The 17,980-nt window shown below is 41.3% G+C and overlaps 1 protein-coding gene across 1 annotated transcript in view; it reads left to right on the forward strand.

Moving 5' to 3' along the window:
- MYOM1 (myomesin 1) overlaps positions 1 to 17,236 on the forward strand; it is a 184,578-nt gene extending 167,342 nt beyond the window's left edge. Inside the window, exons 28-36 of the mRNA XM_012652075.1 lie at positions 1,988 to 2,101; positions 2,748 to 2,835; positions 3,824 to 3,862; positions 3,958 to 4,063; positions 7,195 to 7,358; positions 10,509 to 10,545; positions 10,799 to 10,821; positions 13,062 to 13,117; positions 16,760 to 17,236. Of these exons, the coding sequence (XP_012507529.1) occupies positions 1,988 to 2,101; positions 2,748 to 2,835; positions 3,824 to 3,862; positions 3,958 to 4,063; positions 7,195 to 7,358; positions 10,509 to 10,545; positions 10,799 to 10,821; positions 13,062 to 13,117; positions 16,760 to 17,053 (921 nt within the window). The 3' untranslated portion in view covers positions 17,054 to 17,236. The remainder of the gene's footprint in view (positions 1 to 1,987; positions 2,102 to 2,747; positions 2,836 to 3,823; positions 3,863 to 3,957; positions 4,064 to 7,194; positions 7,359 to 10,508; positions 10,546 to 10,798; positions 10,822 to 13,061; positions 13,118 to 16,759) is intronic.
- Positions 17,237 to 17,980: the final 744 nt, after the last annotated feature.

Genomic DNA, 17,980 nt, shown 5'->3' on the forward strand with positions numbered 1-17,980 from the left:
AAAAAAAAAAAAAAAAAAAAGCCTTCCACAGGCAGCAGCTAAAACCCTCCCCCTCTCTGTCATCCTGGCTGCCCACTGCCATGCTGCCCCCCACTCACTTTCTCATCTAGGTGGCCCCTCCTCCTAATCCATCACCATCCCAAAAGCCTACGTGTCCCTCCTTGTCTGTGCTAGCTGTGTCTCTCTGGGAGGTGAGCTCTGGTGTCCTACGCCGATGGCTTTCCTCACCCAGATTCTGAGCAACCAAGGGGAGCCCAGAAAAAGTGGTGGATATTCACACATTACATGTTTATGCTGTGCCAATCCCCGGAATAGCCTTCTTTCAGCTTCTCTGACCATCCTTCCTCAGGCCCCACCCAGTCACCTCTGTAAGGTGACTTCTCAGTCCAGGTAGAATGAACCTTCCTCTATCCTCCCATAGCTCTTTGTTCCATTATTGTAGCAGTTCATGTAATTTTAGCAGTTTACATACTACATTATAGCTCATGGAGTATGTGCAGCTAAACATTCAGACTCGCTAGACTGTCATGGACCCCACTTGGCACTAGTCTACTCGAGAACGTAGGAGAACCCCGGCTTTCCTGAGAGGCAGTGCTGGGCATTCCTCTCCTGCAGGAGTCCACATGTGGAGCTGTTCCCTTCGCCACCTCAGATGAAAGGAAGCTCAGGTGCAAGGAGACAAGATCCACATCGGGCAGGTGTGGGAAGCAGGCATCGTGGCTTCCAAAAATCCTCATGCCCAAGGATCCAGTACTTCTTGTAACAACTTCCTAAGCAGAGCTTCCAGGATCCCCACAAGGGGCGTGTCCAAGTTACAAGAGACGGTGCACTAAGCAAAGCCCAAAGCTGTGCAGTCCATTTCTAGTCCCTCCCAGTCCAGATGCAGCTTTCCAATAGGGCCATTTTTATTATATGTCAATGTCACCTAGTAACACAGTTTCTATTAATTCAGGGGAACCAGTTTTCAGGGTCATAAAGAATGATTGTGCGTACTGGTTTCACTATAGCTACCAGTGTTGGCTCCTATGTTCATTTATTAGCTGAAATTTTTTCACATTTTAAAACTTAAATGTTCTTGTTAACAATAAGACTTAACATTTTCTTCATCTGTTGGTTTCGGAATTTTATTTCCTCTGGGGAATTCTATATTTCACCAATTATTCAGAGGAGTCTCTGAGATTATTTTCTGGATTTGTATAAAGCCTTTACTTTTTCATACAATTTGAATTATACAAGAAATACATAAACATATTCTCCTTTTTTTTCCCCTTTTTTTAAATAGAGACAGGGTCTCACTCTTGCTCAGGCTGGTCTTGAACTCCTGAGCTCAAGCGATCCTCCTACCTCAGCCTCCCAGAGTGCTAAGACATATTCTCCTTTGTAAAAAATTCAAACATTATAAAGTTCAAAATCCCTTTAACCATATAAGTTGTGTAGTTCATTTGAAATTTATGATATGATGTGTAGATCAGGATCTAAATGAGTCTCCTCAAAATTGCTAAGCAGTTAACTTATTGAACCATACCTCCCCTCTACATACATTTGCAATGCTTCCTTTATCTTTTTTAAAAATGTTTAGATATAGATTGGGACTTACCCATTCTGTTCCTTTAATAAAGCCATTTGTTTTTGTGACAGCCTATATTTTAATCTAATGGGATTTGTCTTCCTTTGGTTTTGAGATTTCTATTTTAAATGTGTATGTTAGCATGTATGTATTCTCTCTTTTCTACCAAATGATTTTAAAGTCAGTTTTTACTGCTGGAAGTAGAGATGCTATTGATTTAGGTGTATTCATTAGTATCCAGTCTATTCTAAACTCTTTTCTCCATTAAAATAGCTTTCAATTGATTTCTTTAGAAATCTATGTCTTCCGACTCCATGTTCTGTGCTTTTTCTTCTATGCCTGGCTGCATTTAGAACTATTTAGTTTCATAAGAGCAAAATTTCCGTATTTCAAGAAGGGTAATTATGGTTTTTCTTGTAGGTGGCAAATATTAAGAAGGAGACTCATATCGTGTGGTACAAAGATGAAAGGGAGATATCGGTGGATGAGAAGCATGACTTTAAGGATGGTATATGTACCTTGCTTATAACAGAGGTAGGTGATTATAAATGTGAAATGTAATATATTAGCTCTGTACCCTATATTCTTCCCCAAAACAGAGATTAGAGTTGACATTCCTTTCATGCCCAGGGAATTTATAATGGCTTAATTCCAACTGCTATAGGAACAGAAAAGCTTCTCTCACCTTGAGATGTGCATGGATTTGTCAGATATCCAACCAGTGTCAGCTGGATGGTTCTGAGCTACTTTTTTTCATATATGGGCAGTTAAGTGGATCCTTCTTTGTTTGTACTTAAGCCTCATGATAAATTATTCCCTAAAAGTACAGAGACAGTCAGACACAGTATTCATTTTAAGTATAGATTTTTATCTACTTTTTGTTGAGAAGAGCACAGCTTTCAGACATATGGGATCATTAGTTTTTAACAAATGATGGCAGAGTAAAAGGTAAGGACTTTAAGCCTCAAATCAGTTATAGCCTTAGAAGGTAAAAAGTCAGAACTGCTAGCTAGTCAAATTATTATGGATAGTGTCTCTGAACCGTTCATCACTCGCATGGCTGGATGCTTGTTCACTGTGTGTTTTGATGGCAGTTCCACAAATCAAGAGCCTGCAAAATGCAGACACCATACCCTGTGGCTATGATAAGCTGCAATGTGGCATATCCATTCCCCCTTAGTTTTCCAAGAAAGATGCTGGGATTTATGAAGTTATCCTGAAAGATGACCGAGGAAAAGATAAGAGCAGACTGAAGCTTGTGGATGAAGGTTAGTCTGCCAACTGCTGGGGGCTGTTTTGTGTGTTCTATATGCAGTTTGCCAGAATTCTGATTGAGGTTGGGCTGATGATTGAAGTCATGCTGATTCTTTGTCCACAGATTTTGTTTTAATTAAAATTCCAGCAGAGTGAACTACTGTCTTCAACGGTGAAGTATTCAAAAATACTTCACCCTTAGTCTTCCTAGAAATCAGAAATATACTTTTGATCCTCAGAGAATTTACAGTCCATAGTCCATCAGGGGTCTGTTTTCAATTTAAATCATCGTTTTTATTTCAACTCTATAAAAATGTTCCAGGATCAAAAACTTCTGTGAAAGGCATGATGAAAAACAGTCCACTCTTAAAGGTAGCAAGAAAGATTTATATAGGAAATTCGAAGCCTCACAGTTAGCAAAGCAAGAAAGCAATTTCCATTTTTCAGAAACTACTAAGGACAAATATATCATGATGATTAAAACCAACATGTGACCCCCCAAACTTCCAACTTTGTTCCTTAGCAAGATCTTTTGACAATATTGCTAACAAACAGCAGAAGTCTGACTGATTTCACCTTCCTGCTCTTGGTAGAGCAGGGCTCAATGTGTTTATCGGCAAAAAAGCACTGTTAGGCTGAGGAAGACCAGGGGACCTAGATGGTTAATTCATTATGAATTGATGATACTGATAAGAAAACATCCTCTAATGTAAACCAAGGCTTCCTGGGACTTAAGAAAGAGAATCTTAAAGCCAAGAACCTTCCTGGAAATCTCATTGTGGCCCTTTCTCTAGAATGTAAATATGGTAAAGAATTAGAGGAAAAAATATCAAAATAAGCAGAGATCTTTAAAAACCTGATAAAAATTAAGTTATTTCCTCAAAGAGCACTTGTCCAATTCCCTTCACCAGACAGGGAAGTTTTGAGAACTAACGATTTGAGATTTGACTTTACATTGAGCATTTGTATGCTAAAATTTTGGCTATGAACCTCTACCCACAGCCTTTAAAGAACTGATAACAGAAGTATGCAAAAAAATAGGTAAGTTAAAGTTTTCATACCACAATATTATCATTATTAGTCTCCTGCCAGGACGGCCTTACGGGTGCATGAAATGTGCTGTTTTCTTCTTTTAGCTTTGTCTGCTACAGACCTGAAAATTCAGAGCACAGCTGAGGGCATCCGGCTGTACTCTTTTGTTACTTACTACTTGGATGATTTGAAAGTTAACTGGTCCCACAAGTAAGTAAATAGGAATTTACTTGCTGTGTAAAATTCTTTCTCTGCTGGGGAAGTGGGGAATGAGAAAAAAATCTTCTGTTCCTCTCAAGTAGGGGAGTCTTCCTAATTCTCAAGTCTGATGTTGATGAGCATAGCACAGAAACACCAGGGCATTCCCTTGCTGTGAGGCTAGCTCTTTCCCTCAGTTTGTACATGATGAGGCTACAGTACGTCTTTCTCTGTGATCTAAGAAGTATTGTAATTAACGGATATCTCTATAATGTTAACTCTTACCTCCAGACAGTCATGCCTGGGCTATCTCTGTTCTGCCAGGTGTCCAGAGCCACATTCTTAGCCTTCTCTTTCCATATGCAGTTAACACATCCTGTGGTCTGGAATAAGAATGAAGCAGTGTGCACCAAATTTCCCACCATGTAAATTAATGTCCATTCACCAAAGAAGCCTAATCCAGAGGAGTGCCCGAGATTATTGTTGGTGGTGGTGGTTACAGCAGTTGGCATAGTTGGACATTAGCATGTTTCTTGTCTACCCTCAGAAGGCTTTAGAGATCTCAAGATGACTTTGAGGAATATGTATTTGAACTGGATTGAACCTGAAGATCTGTTCTAATCCCAGGCTACCTTTGTGGAGTTATAGAGGGATTACATTCAAGTTCACTTCTGGGATTCCAAGAGCTGAAATAGGTTTCTAAATGGAACCCTACCATATACGCTCTTGCTGGTGTCCGTAACCTCTGTGCTTCCTTGAAAGGTTCTGAGCTGAAAGAGAACAGAGGCCTGGCATAGATAATCTGATGGGGCACAGGCGCTGTCAGCCCAGTGTCAGGGTGTAGTGGACACTCATTCCAAACCACCAGATTTTCCTAAAAGTTCCACTAAGAAGGCCCCGTGGTATCTCCAGCAGGATGCAGGTAGCAGTGTTTATTGTACGGTACCTTTAGTGGGCACTCACAGTATGCCGGGCACTGCTCCAGACTCTTTAAATATATGATTTTATTTCATAGTCACAAGGCTATGTGGTAGGTACACCTCACTTTCATGATGAGGAAGCTCAGACTTGGGCAGGTGACTTGCCCAAGATCACACAACGAAGAGACGAGTCGAGGGCTGAGCCCAGACAGCCTCCTTCCAGAGCAGCTCATCGTGGACCCCCCACCCCGTGTTCTCATTGCATAAACTCTAGATTAAACAGTTAACTAGAGCCTGGTCCCACAAAGCAGTCATTTGTGTTTTCTTTAAAATGACTTTATTGTTATGTAGAACCGTGTTTTTATTACTATTATTATTTCCTTAGTTCTAAAAATGAGAAGTAGTAAAATTTCAGTGTAGAATGCTTGGGGTTTCATTCCTTTGTTCTGTTTTCTTCATAATACATTTTAGGAATGTAATTGTAAGTTAAAATAGATCAAATTCTAGGAATTTCTCTGTGACATCTAGGACATTCTCATATATCAGACTGAAGAATGAGAGAAGTAAAATTCATTGAATCATCAATCAAAAAAGCTTTATATCTTCTCTATAAGAATTGTTTAAAAAATTAGAATATTGAAAATGTGTTTTGAAGAAATTGCTAGTAGACTAGCAAGGCATAGGCTTCTTACATTATTTGGTCTAGTCGGCTACATGAATTTTTTGTGTATTCATGTTCCTATAAGATTCAGGAATCTAGGATTGTCTTTGCTGTCTACATGTGCCATTATGGGGGAAAAAACCTTGAAATGGGTTTTAGTCCTGACTTTGCTGCTATCTTCCCTTGCGACATTGGGCAAGTCATTTAATTTTCCGAATCTCAGTTTTCTCTTATATAAAATAGGAGCAATAATACCTATTCTTTCTGAAGCACTTACAAATGTAAGGTACTATTATGCATGTTAGCCAGAGATTAAAGAATTCAAATATTTATTATGACAAAGCAGAGAACAATCTTTCTGTCTAATTCTCTAAGACCTATCTATTGCTCAGGCTAAATTTGTAGGGTGCAGATGGGTTTCTTTACCTTATATTTTATGGCATTTTAGTTTTTAGTATCTTTTTAGATAATAAACATTCTTTAAAGAATATAGTGGTATAAGAAAAATGCTAGATATGTATTTGAAGCTAAAATTTTTTGGTGGAAAATTTGTTCTGTGTTTTCTAAAGTTCATTTTGTTTGTTACAACTACAAACATAAACATGCTTGTTTTAGAAAACACATTTATAGTATCATACTACAAGTTAGAAAAATTCATAATATGATATCATCTGTAGTTTTACTAGCCATAATATGAACAATTTGGAGCACTTCCTTCCAGCCTTTTTTTTCTACACATCATTGTTGCTATAATAGTTTTATATATTGCTCTTTTTCTTATTTCCTCACATTTTTACAAACTCTTCATAAAGTTTCTTGTGACATCACTGAGAGTACATCTAACTCCTTTTTTCTTATTTCATCAATAACAGTAGCATTTCTAGACCAGCAGATCACAAAACAAAGGGCTATATTTCCTTTTATTCTCCTGTAGAGAATATAATGCACGAGTCTGCTCATGACCTACTATAGAATCCTGAAAAACTCACACTCAGGGACAGAGAATGTGCCTCATTCACTTTGGCAGCAACTCTGCTATTCATTCACTCTTGGCTCTACTACCAAGTGCATTTTTACCTATGTTTTAAAAAGCTTTGTAACAACATATGTCAATAGATGTCAGCCACAGATGAGCCTCCATAAGTGTGTTTTTGACTAGCTTGTAAAATTTAATTTATAGCCACAGATTATCTGTATGAAGTATGCAGTAAAATAATATGTAGTTTGACCTTTTAGCTTTAAATATTCCCTTAGTCCTACAAATAAACCCAAGTAAACACAAAGATAATTAATACCACTGAGAAGTGTTGGTGTTGCAATCTGTCCTGGGCCCCAGACTGCTATGGGGAGTAAAATAAATGTTCAGACTACCAGACCAGGGCCTTGGAATCCCAGTTCTGTACATCAGGGCCCATAATTTCTCTGAAGCAGAAGAATAACATATGCAGATCCCATATTTTTTGAAAGCCTGTAAAACTTTATAAGACCTTCAGTAAGAGACAAAGTAAAGATCAGCTCTGGATGAAAGCAAACGCTGAGGATGTTTTCTTTGATTTTAACAGTGGGACTGCTATAAAGTACTCAGACAGAGTTAAGAGTGGGGTCACCGGAGAGCAGATCTGGCTACAAATCAATGAGCCCACTCCGAATGACAAAGGAAAATATGTGATGGAGCTCTTTGATGGCAAAACTGGACACCAGAAGACAGTGGATCTTTCTGGACAAGGTAAACAGAAATTCTGTAGGCTCAAACTTACTATAGAGGAGTGGACTTTTTAAAAAGAATGAAGGGTGAAAAGAAGTCATTATGTTGGTGACGTCAAAAGAGATATGACATTGGTGATGTCAAAGAACAAAATTTCACCAGGTACGGTGGCACGTACCTGTGGTCTCAGCTACCCAGGAGGCTAAAGCAGGAGGATCACTGGAGCTCAGGAGTTAGAGGCAGCCTGGGAAACCTAGCAAGACCCCCATCTCTAAAAAAAGAAAAGTATATGAATAAAAATTATTCTTAAAAAAGAATAAAATTTCAACAAATTAAGTTTAAAAATCTAATTGGCTTTTATTAGCAGGTCGTGAATTGGGCGGTATCTCATCTATGTAATAGAAAGGCACTCTGCTGGACATGGCAGGACAATTGGTTTTTGTAAGGTAGCTTGAGCAGGATCAAGGAAACAGCATAGTGTAAAAAGTACATTGGTTGGCATCAAGGTGCTTCAGGTTAATTTCTATGTGGGATTAAAACAGAGGGGACTTCTTTATCATGCTGGCTCAGGTTGACTGGACCCCTTCTGATTGGTTGCTGTGAATCTCCCGTTTTTTAGAAAACTGCCCTATTTTAAAGTTCAGTTTGATTGTGTGGCACTTAGCACGAGGCCAGACTCCATTCCTGTTTGGTCTGCTCTGCTGAGGCCTAGTGCAGGAGCTCAGTGCAAATCAATGGCCTCCTGTGAACTTTATATTTAACAGTGATTGTGATAAAACAATTTTCTTTCAGCCTTGGTGGTTGAAGCAAGAATTGAGTGGGTGGAGAATCAGCGAAAAGTAAGGTGGAGACAGTGCATGCGGAAGGAAGCACTGCTCTTCCAGGGCAACGCTTACAAAGAGGGCCAGGCCGACACAGTCACTTAAACAAGAACAAGCACTGAAAAAGGATTGTTTTGTGGTGACTAATATTTGAGCATGTTCATAGAGTCCAAGAAACAAGATGAGTTAGAAGGACTGAGATGCGAGTTGAGGGGGAATCGTTGACAATCACAGTTCTGAAGAATGCAAGGTTTGAGTCCCAGGGCAGAGGTGACTGTGGGAAGGAGCAGGGATACCTGTTCTTCAGAAAACAGCGGGGCGTGAATAAGCAGAGATGAATATTCAAGTGAACAGAAGGAAGTTGGAGAGGTTGGGTCCTTATGGCCTCAGATTTCTTGGCCATCTGCTGAGAGAATAAGGGGTTCTGAAGAGAAGAGAGTAATGAGAGACAGAGACAAAGGTTTCCATCTAAGAGCAAAGACAAAAGGTGAGGTGCAGCTATTAATTAAAATGTTTTAAGTTAAAACATGCACGATTATAAGTAAAAAGTTAAAAACAATGTGCCGTTCCTCCGTCTCCCAGTGCTAGCCTCTTCATCTTAGTCTTTCCTGTAAAAATGAAGCAGTCCACATTGTATTGAAGTAACTAAAGGAAGCTGTAGACTGACTTTTTCCTCCACTTCTTCGTATATTAAAATACAATCTAAATATGCAATAACTCGTTTTTTTCATCCTCAGAGAGTAGGCTCATCATTTAGAGAGCAGCCTTTCAACTCTGCCTGGAGTTTTTTTGGTGCTGAGTGCCCTTATCCCCACCCCCACCCTTTGTGACTGGAAGGGCCCCTGCGGGATCTGCAGGGTTAGAGTGGCTGCTCCTGAGCGACAGGGGCTGTCTAGGCCACACCTTGCCTGCGTCACAAGTGCACAGCAATGGGGGATTCCTTCTGCAGCCCGTCTGACCACTTGAAACACAGGAGGAAGAGGGGAGCAATATGTGGGTGGATAAATTTAAAATTTTTTAAAAACTTTATTTGTACTCTCTGGCCCACCAAAGCTTATTTAAACTACCCAACTCTCAAATCCCTCTGAAGCAAAAGGCTGTGGCTTGTCTTGCCAGCATTACCACTGCCCCCAAACACAGATTGGCTCAGCCGTGCCCATCTCCTCTCCGTGTGGTGGGGGCACAAAGAGCAGCGCTCGAAGCTCAGCTTGGGTTGGCCTGGCCAGTACCCCTCTCATTTTACAGATGAGAAAAAAAAAGGACCAGCGACTTTAAGCCCAGCTTTATACCTGCTTTTCCATCTGTAAAATAAGGGTGTAGACAAGTATTATATAAGTATTCTCTAGAGACTTAAAATACTATGATTCCCAAACCACAGAGGATCTTACAGGTGAGGTAAGAGGGATTTCAGAATGAACCTGCCATTTACCCTGAAGTCTTCAGTCGAAGTGGCTCACTCTGCAGGCACAAAGAAAAAATTATTTTAGAATTATATAGTCTAATTTCCATGTCTCACTTGTCTTTCGACCCACATCCATCACGGCATAAGAAACACTGCTTCAGGCAAGCACCCTGTGATTACAGAAACTCATTGTGCTCTTTTGCCCAAATAGACCAGACAACATAACATAAAGGTGTTTAACTGTCTAGCTAGGATGCTATGATGTCTGCAATAACTTAATTTAAGACAAAGCTATTCTGATGCTCAGGATACTTATTAGACAACCAATTTTTGTTTGAAACAGGCTTTTGGGCCAGATGCGGTGGCACATGCCTATAGTCCCAGATACTTGGGAGGCTGAGACAGGAGGATCACTTGAGCCCAGGAGTTTGAGGTTGCTGTGAGCTAGGATGACGCCACGGCACTCACTCTAGCCCGGGCAACAAAGTGAGACTCTGTCTCAAAAAAAGAAAAAGAAAAAAAAGAAACAGGGTTTTGTTCCCATTTTTTTCTTTGGTGGAGCAACCTTTTGCCTTTCTGTTCGAGGGGTTGAAGATCTCTCACTGAGTTGAAAGCTTCTAAAATCTATTATTTCACATTTTGTGCCTAGAAAGTATTTGCTTGTCTCGTTAAGTACATTGAGCTGTGGAGTGAACGCTTAGGCACGGTCTTATTCAAAGTCAGTTTAGTCATGTCTAGACTGATCATGACCTCGAGTTACGAATTTTTTTTTTTTTTTAAAGCCAGTCAAATTTAGCAGTGGGGGGTTGAATACCAATTTTAGTGACACTAATGTTAATAAGTTCTGATAACCCACTACCATCGGACCAGCCGAGTTACGAATTTTAATCAGCCCCATGTTGTCCGTTCTAGGTGAGAAAATTCTAACTTTTCTTTTTTCTCTTAAAGCATATGACGAGGCCTTTGCTGAATTCCAGAGGTTGAAGTAAGTCCCTTGTCCTAGTAAATGCCACTCCCATGCACTAATTTCTCTGGAAACTGTGTACTGCTTGCCCATCCGAGTGTTAGAAAGAGTCCTTTATGTCAGCCAGTGCAGTAAAAGCAGCACTTCCCACTGTTATTTTGAGCAGCAAGTTGTTTCTGAGGCAATGAAATACAGTCAAGATTAGCTACTTTGAAGTGACACTAAAACCCAATTCTTCTTTGTTTGTGTGTTTGTTCGTTTCTCTCAACCACAGACAAGCTGCCATTGCCGAGAAAAGTAAGTAAATTTTCACATTTACTCCTGGTGTAGATTCAAAATATAGTTTTATTTTGCCATTATGACTACAGATTGGAAGAGAGTGGAGTGGTTTTCTCTTTTCTTTCTTTCTTTTGTTTTTCAAATCTTAGGTGTTCTACATATGTTTTCATTTTAGTCTTTTGCAAAAGAATGTCTATGGAAAGAGGGTCTCAGGTTACATTATAAGACTATGACCTGGCCCTTGTCTTGAGATATCTCCCAGACATCCTGAGAAATCACTTCATTGCAAATCACACAAAAGGTTGTTAGTCACTTGCAGGCACACTGTACCAGAAAAATATATAGCCATTAAGGAAGGAAAACATCAAGAAACATTGTAAATTTGACATCAGGTAAATCACCAACAAGTGCTATGCATTTTCCTACCAGCCCTGTAAGAGAAAAGATGCTGAATAAGGCCTTCCTTCCTCTCATTTAATGAGACACAGTCTGAGGGAGCAAACACCAAACTATCAATTCTGCGTGCCCAGAAACGAACTCGCTGCTGCACTTCTGTTAGCTGTTTGCTTCACACACAGAGATTTTTAGAACACAGTCTTACAGGATCCCAGAAGTCACAGACAAGTCCATAATACTAATTCAGTTTCTCTCTCAGTGTGGGAGCCAGAATTTAAAAATTTTTATGGATTAAAATGGTACAGTCAATTGGAGCTGGGTTTGAAGGAGAAGGAGTGAGAAATGAAGTCCTTCCTCCTGCCAGTGGCTCCAGGGCCTTCGGGATGGACTTTGGACCTTTAACCTGCGCTGTGCCCCGGGTGCTCCTTTCTCCCTCTTTCCTTCTCCTGGCCCAGGCCCTTTGTCTGTGAGGCTGCTGCTGGTGGCAAAGGGGCAGGTGCCGGTGCCAGGGGCATGGAAGCATGATGGGGGAGTGGTGTCGCAGCAAGAAGGAGCATTTCTGGTCTAGTACCGAGCAAAGCCCACATCTGCAAGCGGATCTTCCGATTTTCGAACTCTTCTGTGGGCAAGGAGTCTGATCCTCTAGTTTGTGAACTCTTTAGCGCTGGAAAAGACCTTGGAGATCTTCTAGCTTTGTGTGTTTTAAACTTTTGTAAACCACAGAACACTCATTTCAAGCAAAGTCTTCCACACAGCCCCAATACCTAAGATAGGTAAGAGCTGAAGCTGGGACGGGATCCTGGCTTCCTAACTCAGTGCCCCCTTCCTTACCTCCTCTCATGCCCCCCAGAGGAATCCTCCGGACTTTGTGGAGCAGAGTTAATGTCCACGGGGCTGAAGTAACCCCTCCCCCATTCTGCAGATTTGGAGACGGAGGCCCACACAGGGAGTGACTGGCCCAGTATTGCACAGCAGGTCTCGCAGGGAACCAGATGACGAGTCAGGCCTACAAGTGCTGTAATGGAATCAGCAGTAGAATGCCGTCGAGTTCCACTCAAAGCAAAGCTTCCGCCTGACTTAGTGGAGAAGGAAATTGCAGAAATGAGAGTCACAAATTAATTGAAACAGGCCTAAAAATGAAAAGAAGATTGGCCACTGTATTCATGCCAGAAAGGATGCCTTTGAGCGAATTACAGAAAGGTGCTCTTCCCAGGGGCTGAGGCAGTCGTACCCAGGTGCATGGGTTGGCGCAGGACGCCAGCCGTGCATCTCAGCGCCCATCCCATGCCTTGTCCTGTCAACTGGGGGCTTTATACTCACAGCCACAGACATGGCCTGCACAGCACTACCAAGAACTACCAGGAGACAAGAAAGGGAAGTTCTCTAGGGTAGGCCTCAGAGAAAGCTCACATCTGCATGAGCTTCCAAATCTCTCTAGCCTACAGCCCATTTGCAACCTTTTTTCATCATATGGAAACCCATAAAAGAGGCCAAGCCAAGCTTGGAAACTGTCCATAGAGATCTGTTCTGCTTCCTTGAGCTTAGCTCCACTAAGCTGCAGAAGGGCCAGAGCCGAAAATAGCGGTGAAAAGTATAGAGCAGGTCTTGATATGACAAAGCTATCATTTTAGCTGGTAGTTCAGGTACAGATACAGGCACCCAAATGTACACAATATGTGAGTAAAGAAGGATTAAGATGCAGAATCCCTGGATCATTTCTTCTTTTGCATATTGAAAACAATATAAAATAACTGTCAAGAGAAGGGAACTACATTGGACAATTAGTTCGCCGGGGTGTTTTTGTGGGTGTAATTGTTGTCCTCATCGCTGCAGTGATTAACCAAAAGTGCCTGTGCTTGCAGATCGCGCCCGGGTGCTGGGCGGTCTCCCCGACGTGGTCACCATCCAGGAGGGCAAGGTAAGCATGGAGCATTCCTGTGCTTGCCCCTCTATGCTAGGAATGGGGTCCGGCACCTCAGCCTTTGTGCCTTCTTTTAAGATACACTTAACATCCCACCATCTTCATCTTATTCCATGGCGGCTTATGCTTGACCAACGTGGCCAAATGCAAGGTTACAAATGCTGCTGGTTTTCCAATCATCTCAAGCATCAGGATACAAGTTTGTCTCTTATGGACATATATAGATCACTTAGTTATCTTTCCAGAGTCACCCTTGAAAATTGTGAGAAACTGAAAATGTTCAGTCATAACTCCATGACAAATATAATTAGAGAAACAACCTCTAACACATAGTGGGAAATGGACTGTGCTATTAAGTGCCTCACCTTTGAAGGGAAACATGCTGCTCCGAGAATTTCTATAGGCTCTATTTCTGTCGAAAACTGGTTTCCTTCCATCTGGTTTTAAACTGGTATAGCCTGGCTCAGTGATAATCTTTCCGAGAGGCAGTGAATGTAATTTCTAACCTGGATTCACTTTCTTCATCTTTATGTTTCCTTACAACAAGTTTAATATACCAGTCCTAGGGGTAGAGATATTTGTAGTGGAACAAAACTTTTTCCACTTCAAAGGGAAGTGAAGAACTACAGCAGGTGGTTGGAACTCAGGTAACAAAGCAAGGTGTGTCGAAATGCCTCAGCCAGAGGTAGGTTTCATTCAGCTGTTTCTTCATGGGTGGAAAATGTGATCACAGTTGACTTTAAGCTCAACCATTGTGCAAGGCTGCTTTTGTTCTTAAACTCCTTTTTTCATTTTTCTCACCTAATGAGGTTAAAAATATACAATTCACTATGTTGTAGTGAGAATTGAGAGAATGTACGTGCAAGCGTTTTGTAATCTATAACTCAAATCTGGAGTATGGGTAAGAGTTTTCCATGATGCCTAAGGTGTTTGGGAGTTTTTGTTTGATTTTGTTAAAAGTTTTAACTTCAAGTAATCACAGTTTCCGAAATCATACAACTGGTCTGCTTAGATAAGTTTAATGGCAATAGTTTGATTCACACTTTTCTTGCTGAAATGTGTTTGTAGAATAATTCACTAAGATATGTTCATTAGCGATGTGAGGAAAACAGATTTCTTAATCTATCCGATTTGAAATGATACACCTACAAAAGAGGTAACAAGTGATCACATAAGGCCCTTTAGAAGGATATTTGGAAGGATAGCCTTTTCTCTCTATATGGTGAGCCTTAGTTCTTTCTTCATAATTTCTGGATTTTAGTAAGAAAAAAATGTAAGAATGGAATTTAAAATGTGACATAAATTCAACATCATTAGCCATCAGGAAAATAAAAATTGAAATCACAATGAAATATCATGACACACCTATCAGAACTGCTATAATAAAAAAATAGCTCGGCATGGTGGTGCACACCTGTAGTCCCAGCTACTAGGGAGGCTCAGGTGGGAGGATCACTTGAGCCCGGGAGTTTGCATCAACCTGGGTGCCACTGCAAGACCCTGTCTCTAAAAATGAATAAATAAATAAATTTAAAATAGTACCTGACAATGAATGCTGGTGAGGATGTGGAGAAACTGAATGACTTGTGTATTACTGGTGGGAATGTAAACCAAAATTGTACAGCCACTCAGGAAAACAGTTTGGCAATTTTTGGAGAAAAACAAAACATGCATTTACCATACAACCCAGCAATTGTACCCCTGTACTTTTATCCCAGAGAAATGAAAACTTATATGTTCACATAAAAACCTATATACTATTGTTCATAGCAACTGTATTTGTAACAGCCCCCAAACTGGAAAAGGCCCAGACAACCCTTTTGGGCATATACACACCATTGTTAATGAACCTGCAAGGGGGGTTCCCTCTGTTGCTCACCCCATAGAAAGGCAATTATTGAGACATCAAGGATTGTCAAGGAAGAAAGGAGATTTATTACAGAGGACATGTCAACCGTCAGCAGGGAGGTGGGAGGAATGATCTGCCTCAAATATGCCTCAAAAATGTTTTTTCTAGAGGTGAAAAGAATAATGCATGAAGTGAGTGAGCATCATTACATGTTTGGGGTGGAGTGCAGGGAACGCAAGTGCAGTGAGAAATCATGCTAGTACATATGCCGCATGATAAAAGATGGTGGATAAGTCCCTTCCAGGGTGGAGATTTTGGTAGTATAATGAGCTAGGGGTTAATATTGGTCATTCTTTTCATCTTATGTGCAGACGGGATGTGGGGAGTAGGTTGCTTCGTGGGTCCTTGGCCACGATCTGTGGTGGGGTGTCACTTTTCTTGTCTTCCCTGGACAACCAGGTTGTGTAAGGCCTTGTAGTTATCTTGTGGCTTTGAGGAGACTCTGCTGTTTCTGGGGGGAAAAAATAACTCAAAAGGGAATGGATCAGTGAAATAGAAAGTTACAAAGTTCTGGTCAGCAAATCTTACTGGCCTGGGAACTTGAAACATAAGAGAACTACAAAAAAGTGTTTTTGTCCATAGAGCCAGTTACACCATGACATTCTACTCATCAGTGAAAAGGGACAAACTATTGGTACATGCAATAACTCAGATGAATCTGTAAGGAATTAGGCTGAATGACAAAGGCAATTCTGAAGGGTTACATACTATATGATCCTATTTATATAATAGTTTTGAAGTAACAACATTTTAGAAATGGAAAACAGATTTGTGGTTGCCAGGTGTTAGGAACAGGGCTGGGAAGCTGGAGGGGGAGGTGGATGTGGTTATAAAAGGACAACACAGGGGTCCTTGTGCTGATGGCAGTATTCTGTATTTTCACTGTGGTGGTAGATACATGAACCTACACTAGTGATAAAATTGAATAGAATGAAACACACACACAAGCACAAATAAGTACAAGTAAGACTGGGGAGATCGAAACGAGATCAATGTCAATGTACTGGTTGTGATATTGTACTATACAGGTCTGTAAAATGTTATTAATACCACTGGGGAAACTGGCTGAAGGATACAGGGGATTATTTCTTACAATTGCATGTGAATCTACAATGATCAAAATTTTTTTCAATTAAAAAAGTAAAGTAAAACTGTAGACCTAAATATCCATCTTTTAGAATAAGAATGTTTCGGCACGAGGGGGAATATTTTCTTTGGGAATACATTTTGGTGGTGCACCTCTGCAACTGCAACAGGTTGAATGGGGTCTGAGGAGAGAAGTAGAAGGAGGAAAGTGGAATTTGAAAATTAATGACATTCTCTGAAGCAGCTGTTACAATTCTGCTGCCGGGATAAATGAAATGCAAAAGAGGGCAGGTGGTGATTATGGCAACGGGGAGATCTCTCTACCGAGACAGAGCCCAAAATGCCACATTAGAGCAAAAGGCATCTCTTCGTTTACGAAAGAGAAAGTGGAGGCAGAAAAGAGAAGCAAACCGCTTCATGTGTTTTGGATAATAAGCATTCCAGAACCCAGAAAGCCTCAGACTTAAAGAGACCTCCTTAGATGTTATTTCCAACTGTAACTCACACGGGCGCACATACATAACTATTTTAAACCCTGGTCCGGGAAGTTTTTATTTATCCTCTGGTCATGCCAAGTTGCCAGCCAGCAAGATTCTTGAAGGTGGATCAGTATATCTGATTTATATCCTTCCCTCTTATAACAGGCCCTTAATCTCACTTGCAACGTGTGGGGCGACCCAAGTCCCGAAGTCTCGTGGTTGAAGAACGAGAAGCTCCTGGCCTCAGATGACCACTGCAACCTCAAATTTGAGGCCGGGAAGACGGCCTACTTCACCATCAATGGCGTGACCACCGCTGACTCTGGCAAATACGGGCTGGTTGTGAAGAACAAGTACGGCTCAGAGACGAGTGACTTCACTGTCAGCGTGTTCATCCCAGAAGAGGAGGCCAGGAAGGCTGCTCTGGAGTCCCAGAAGGGCGGCAAGAAGGCCAAGTGACGGGAGCCTGGCGGCGGGGGCGCCAGGAGAGCCGAGGAGAGCTGAGCTGACCTGTGCCACTGGTGTGAGGATGGTTTGGGTTAAGGAGGAGGAAGTCTTCAAGCTTTCTCCTCCCTATTTTGTGCTGGTTTAGGGGAAAACTTGTCATGTCTTTTATTCGTATAAAAAAAAGCACAAACTAATAGGTTTTCTTTCTCTACAAATTATGTGTTAAGAAAATATCATTGGCAACACGAATATTAGGAAACAGTTTTATGGAAAACACCAGAATAAAGCTGGAGGGACATGGAATGATGGTGGGAGAGCAGAAGGATGTGCTGTGGAACAGTTTGGATCTGAGCAGTTGTGAAGCCCGTCGGTACATTTCGGTATGTTTCATGTATTGTTAGGGTGGTGATGTGCATTTCTGTTGGCATCTCGTGGTTCGGAACCTCCTCGGTGTGAATAAACAGTTGTCACATCTTTCCTCCTCCCCGACAGTGTTTCTCACATGCCTGCTGTTTTGCTGCTCGGTTGGGCGGCCTCTGCTGTATCTTCCCTGACACCTCCTGAGACACATCTTCTGATTTCTATTCCTTTTGGTAAAGCAGTACCTCTGCAGCCTGATCACATAAGTCACCGGGGTCGGCTGAGGCTCAGAGGTGTGAAATTACGGTCATTGCACATCTGGTAGCTTTCCACACAATCAAGCCAGCTCCATTGTTAAGATACACAGGGTAATTGATTGTAATGTGTCAGTTACATGTGATAAGATGGAGTGAGGGGCCTAGTGCCGGAATTGGTGACTAGGGGCCCACAGCTAAGAATAAAAGGCACTAAAAAGCCCTCATTATAAACTGAGAAAACTGCCAGCTTTGGGGCCTCCTTCCTGCGGGGTTTGCCAAGAGGCAGCATCCCAGCAGCAGCTGCTTTAGGAAGTTTGGTCCT

The sequence above is a fragment of the Propithecus coquereli genome, unplaced genomic scaffold (assembly GCF_000956105.1).
Source record: "Propithecus coquereli isolate 6110/MARCELLA unplaced genomic scaffold, Pcoq_1.0 Scaffold38, whole genome shotgun sequence".
Taxonomy (NCBI): Eukaryota; Metazoa; Chordata; class Mammalia; order Primates; family Indriidae; genus Propithecus; species Propithecus coquereli.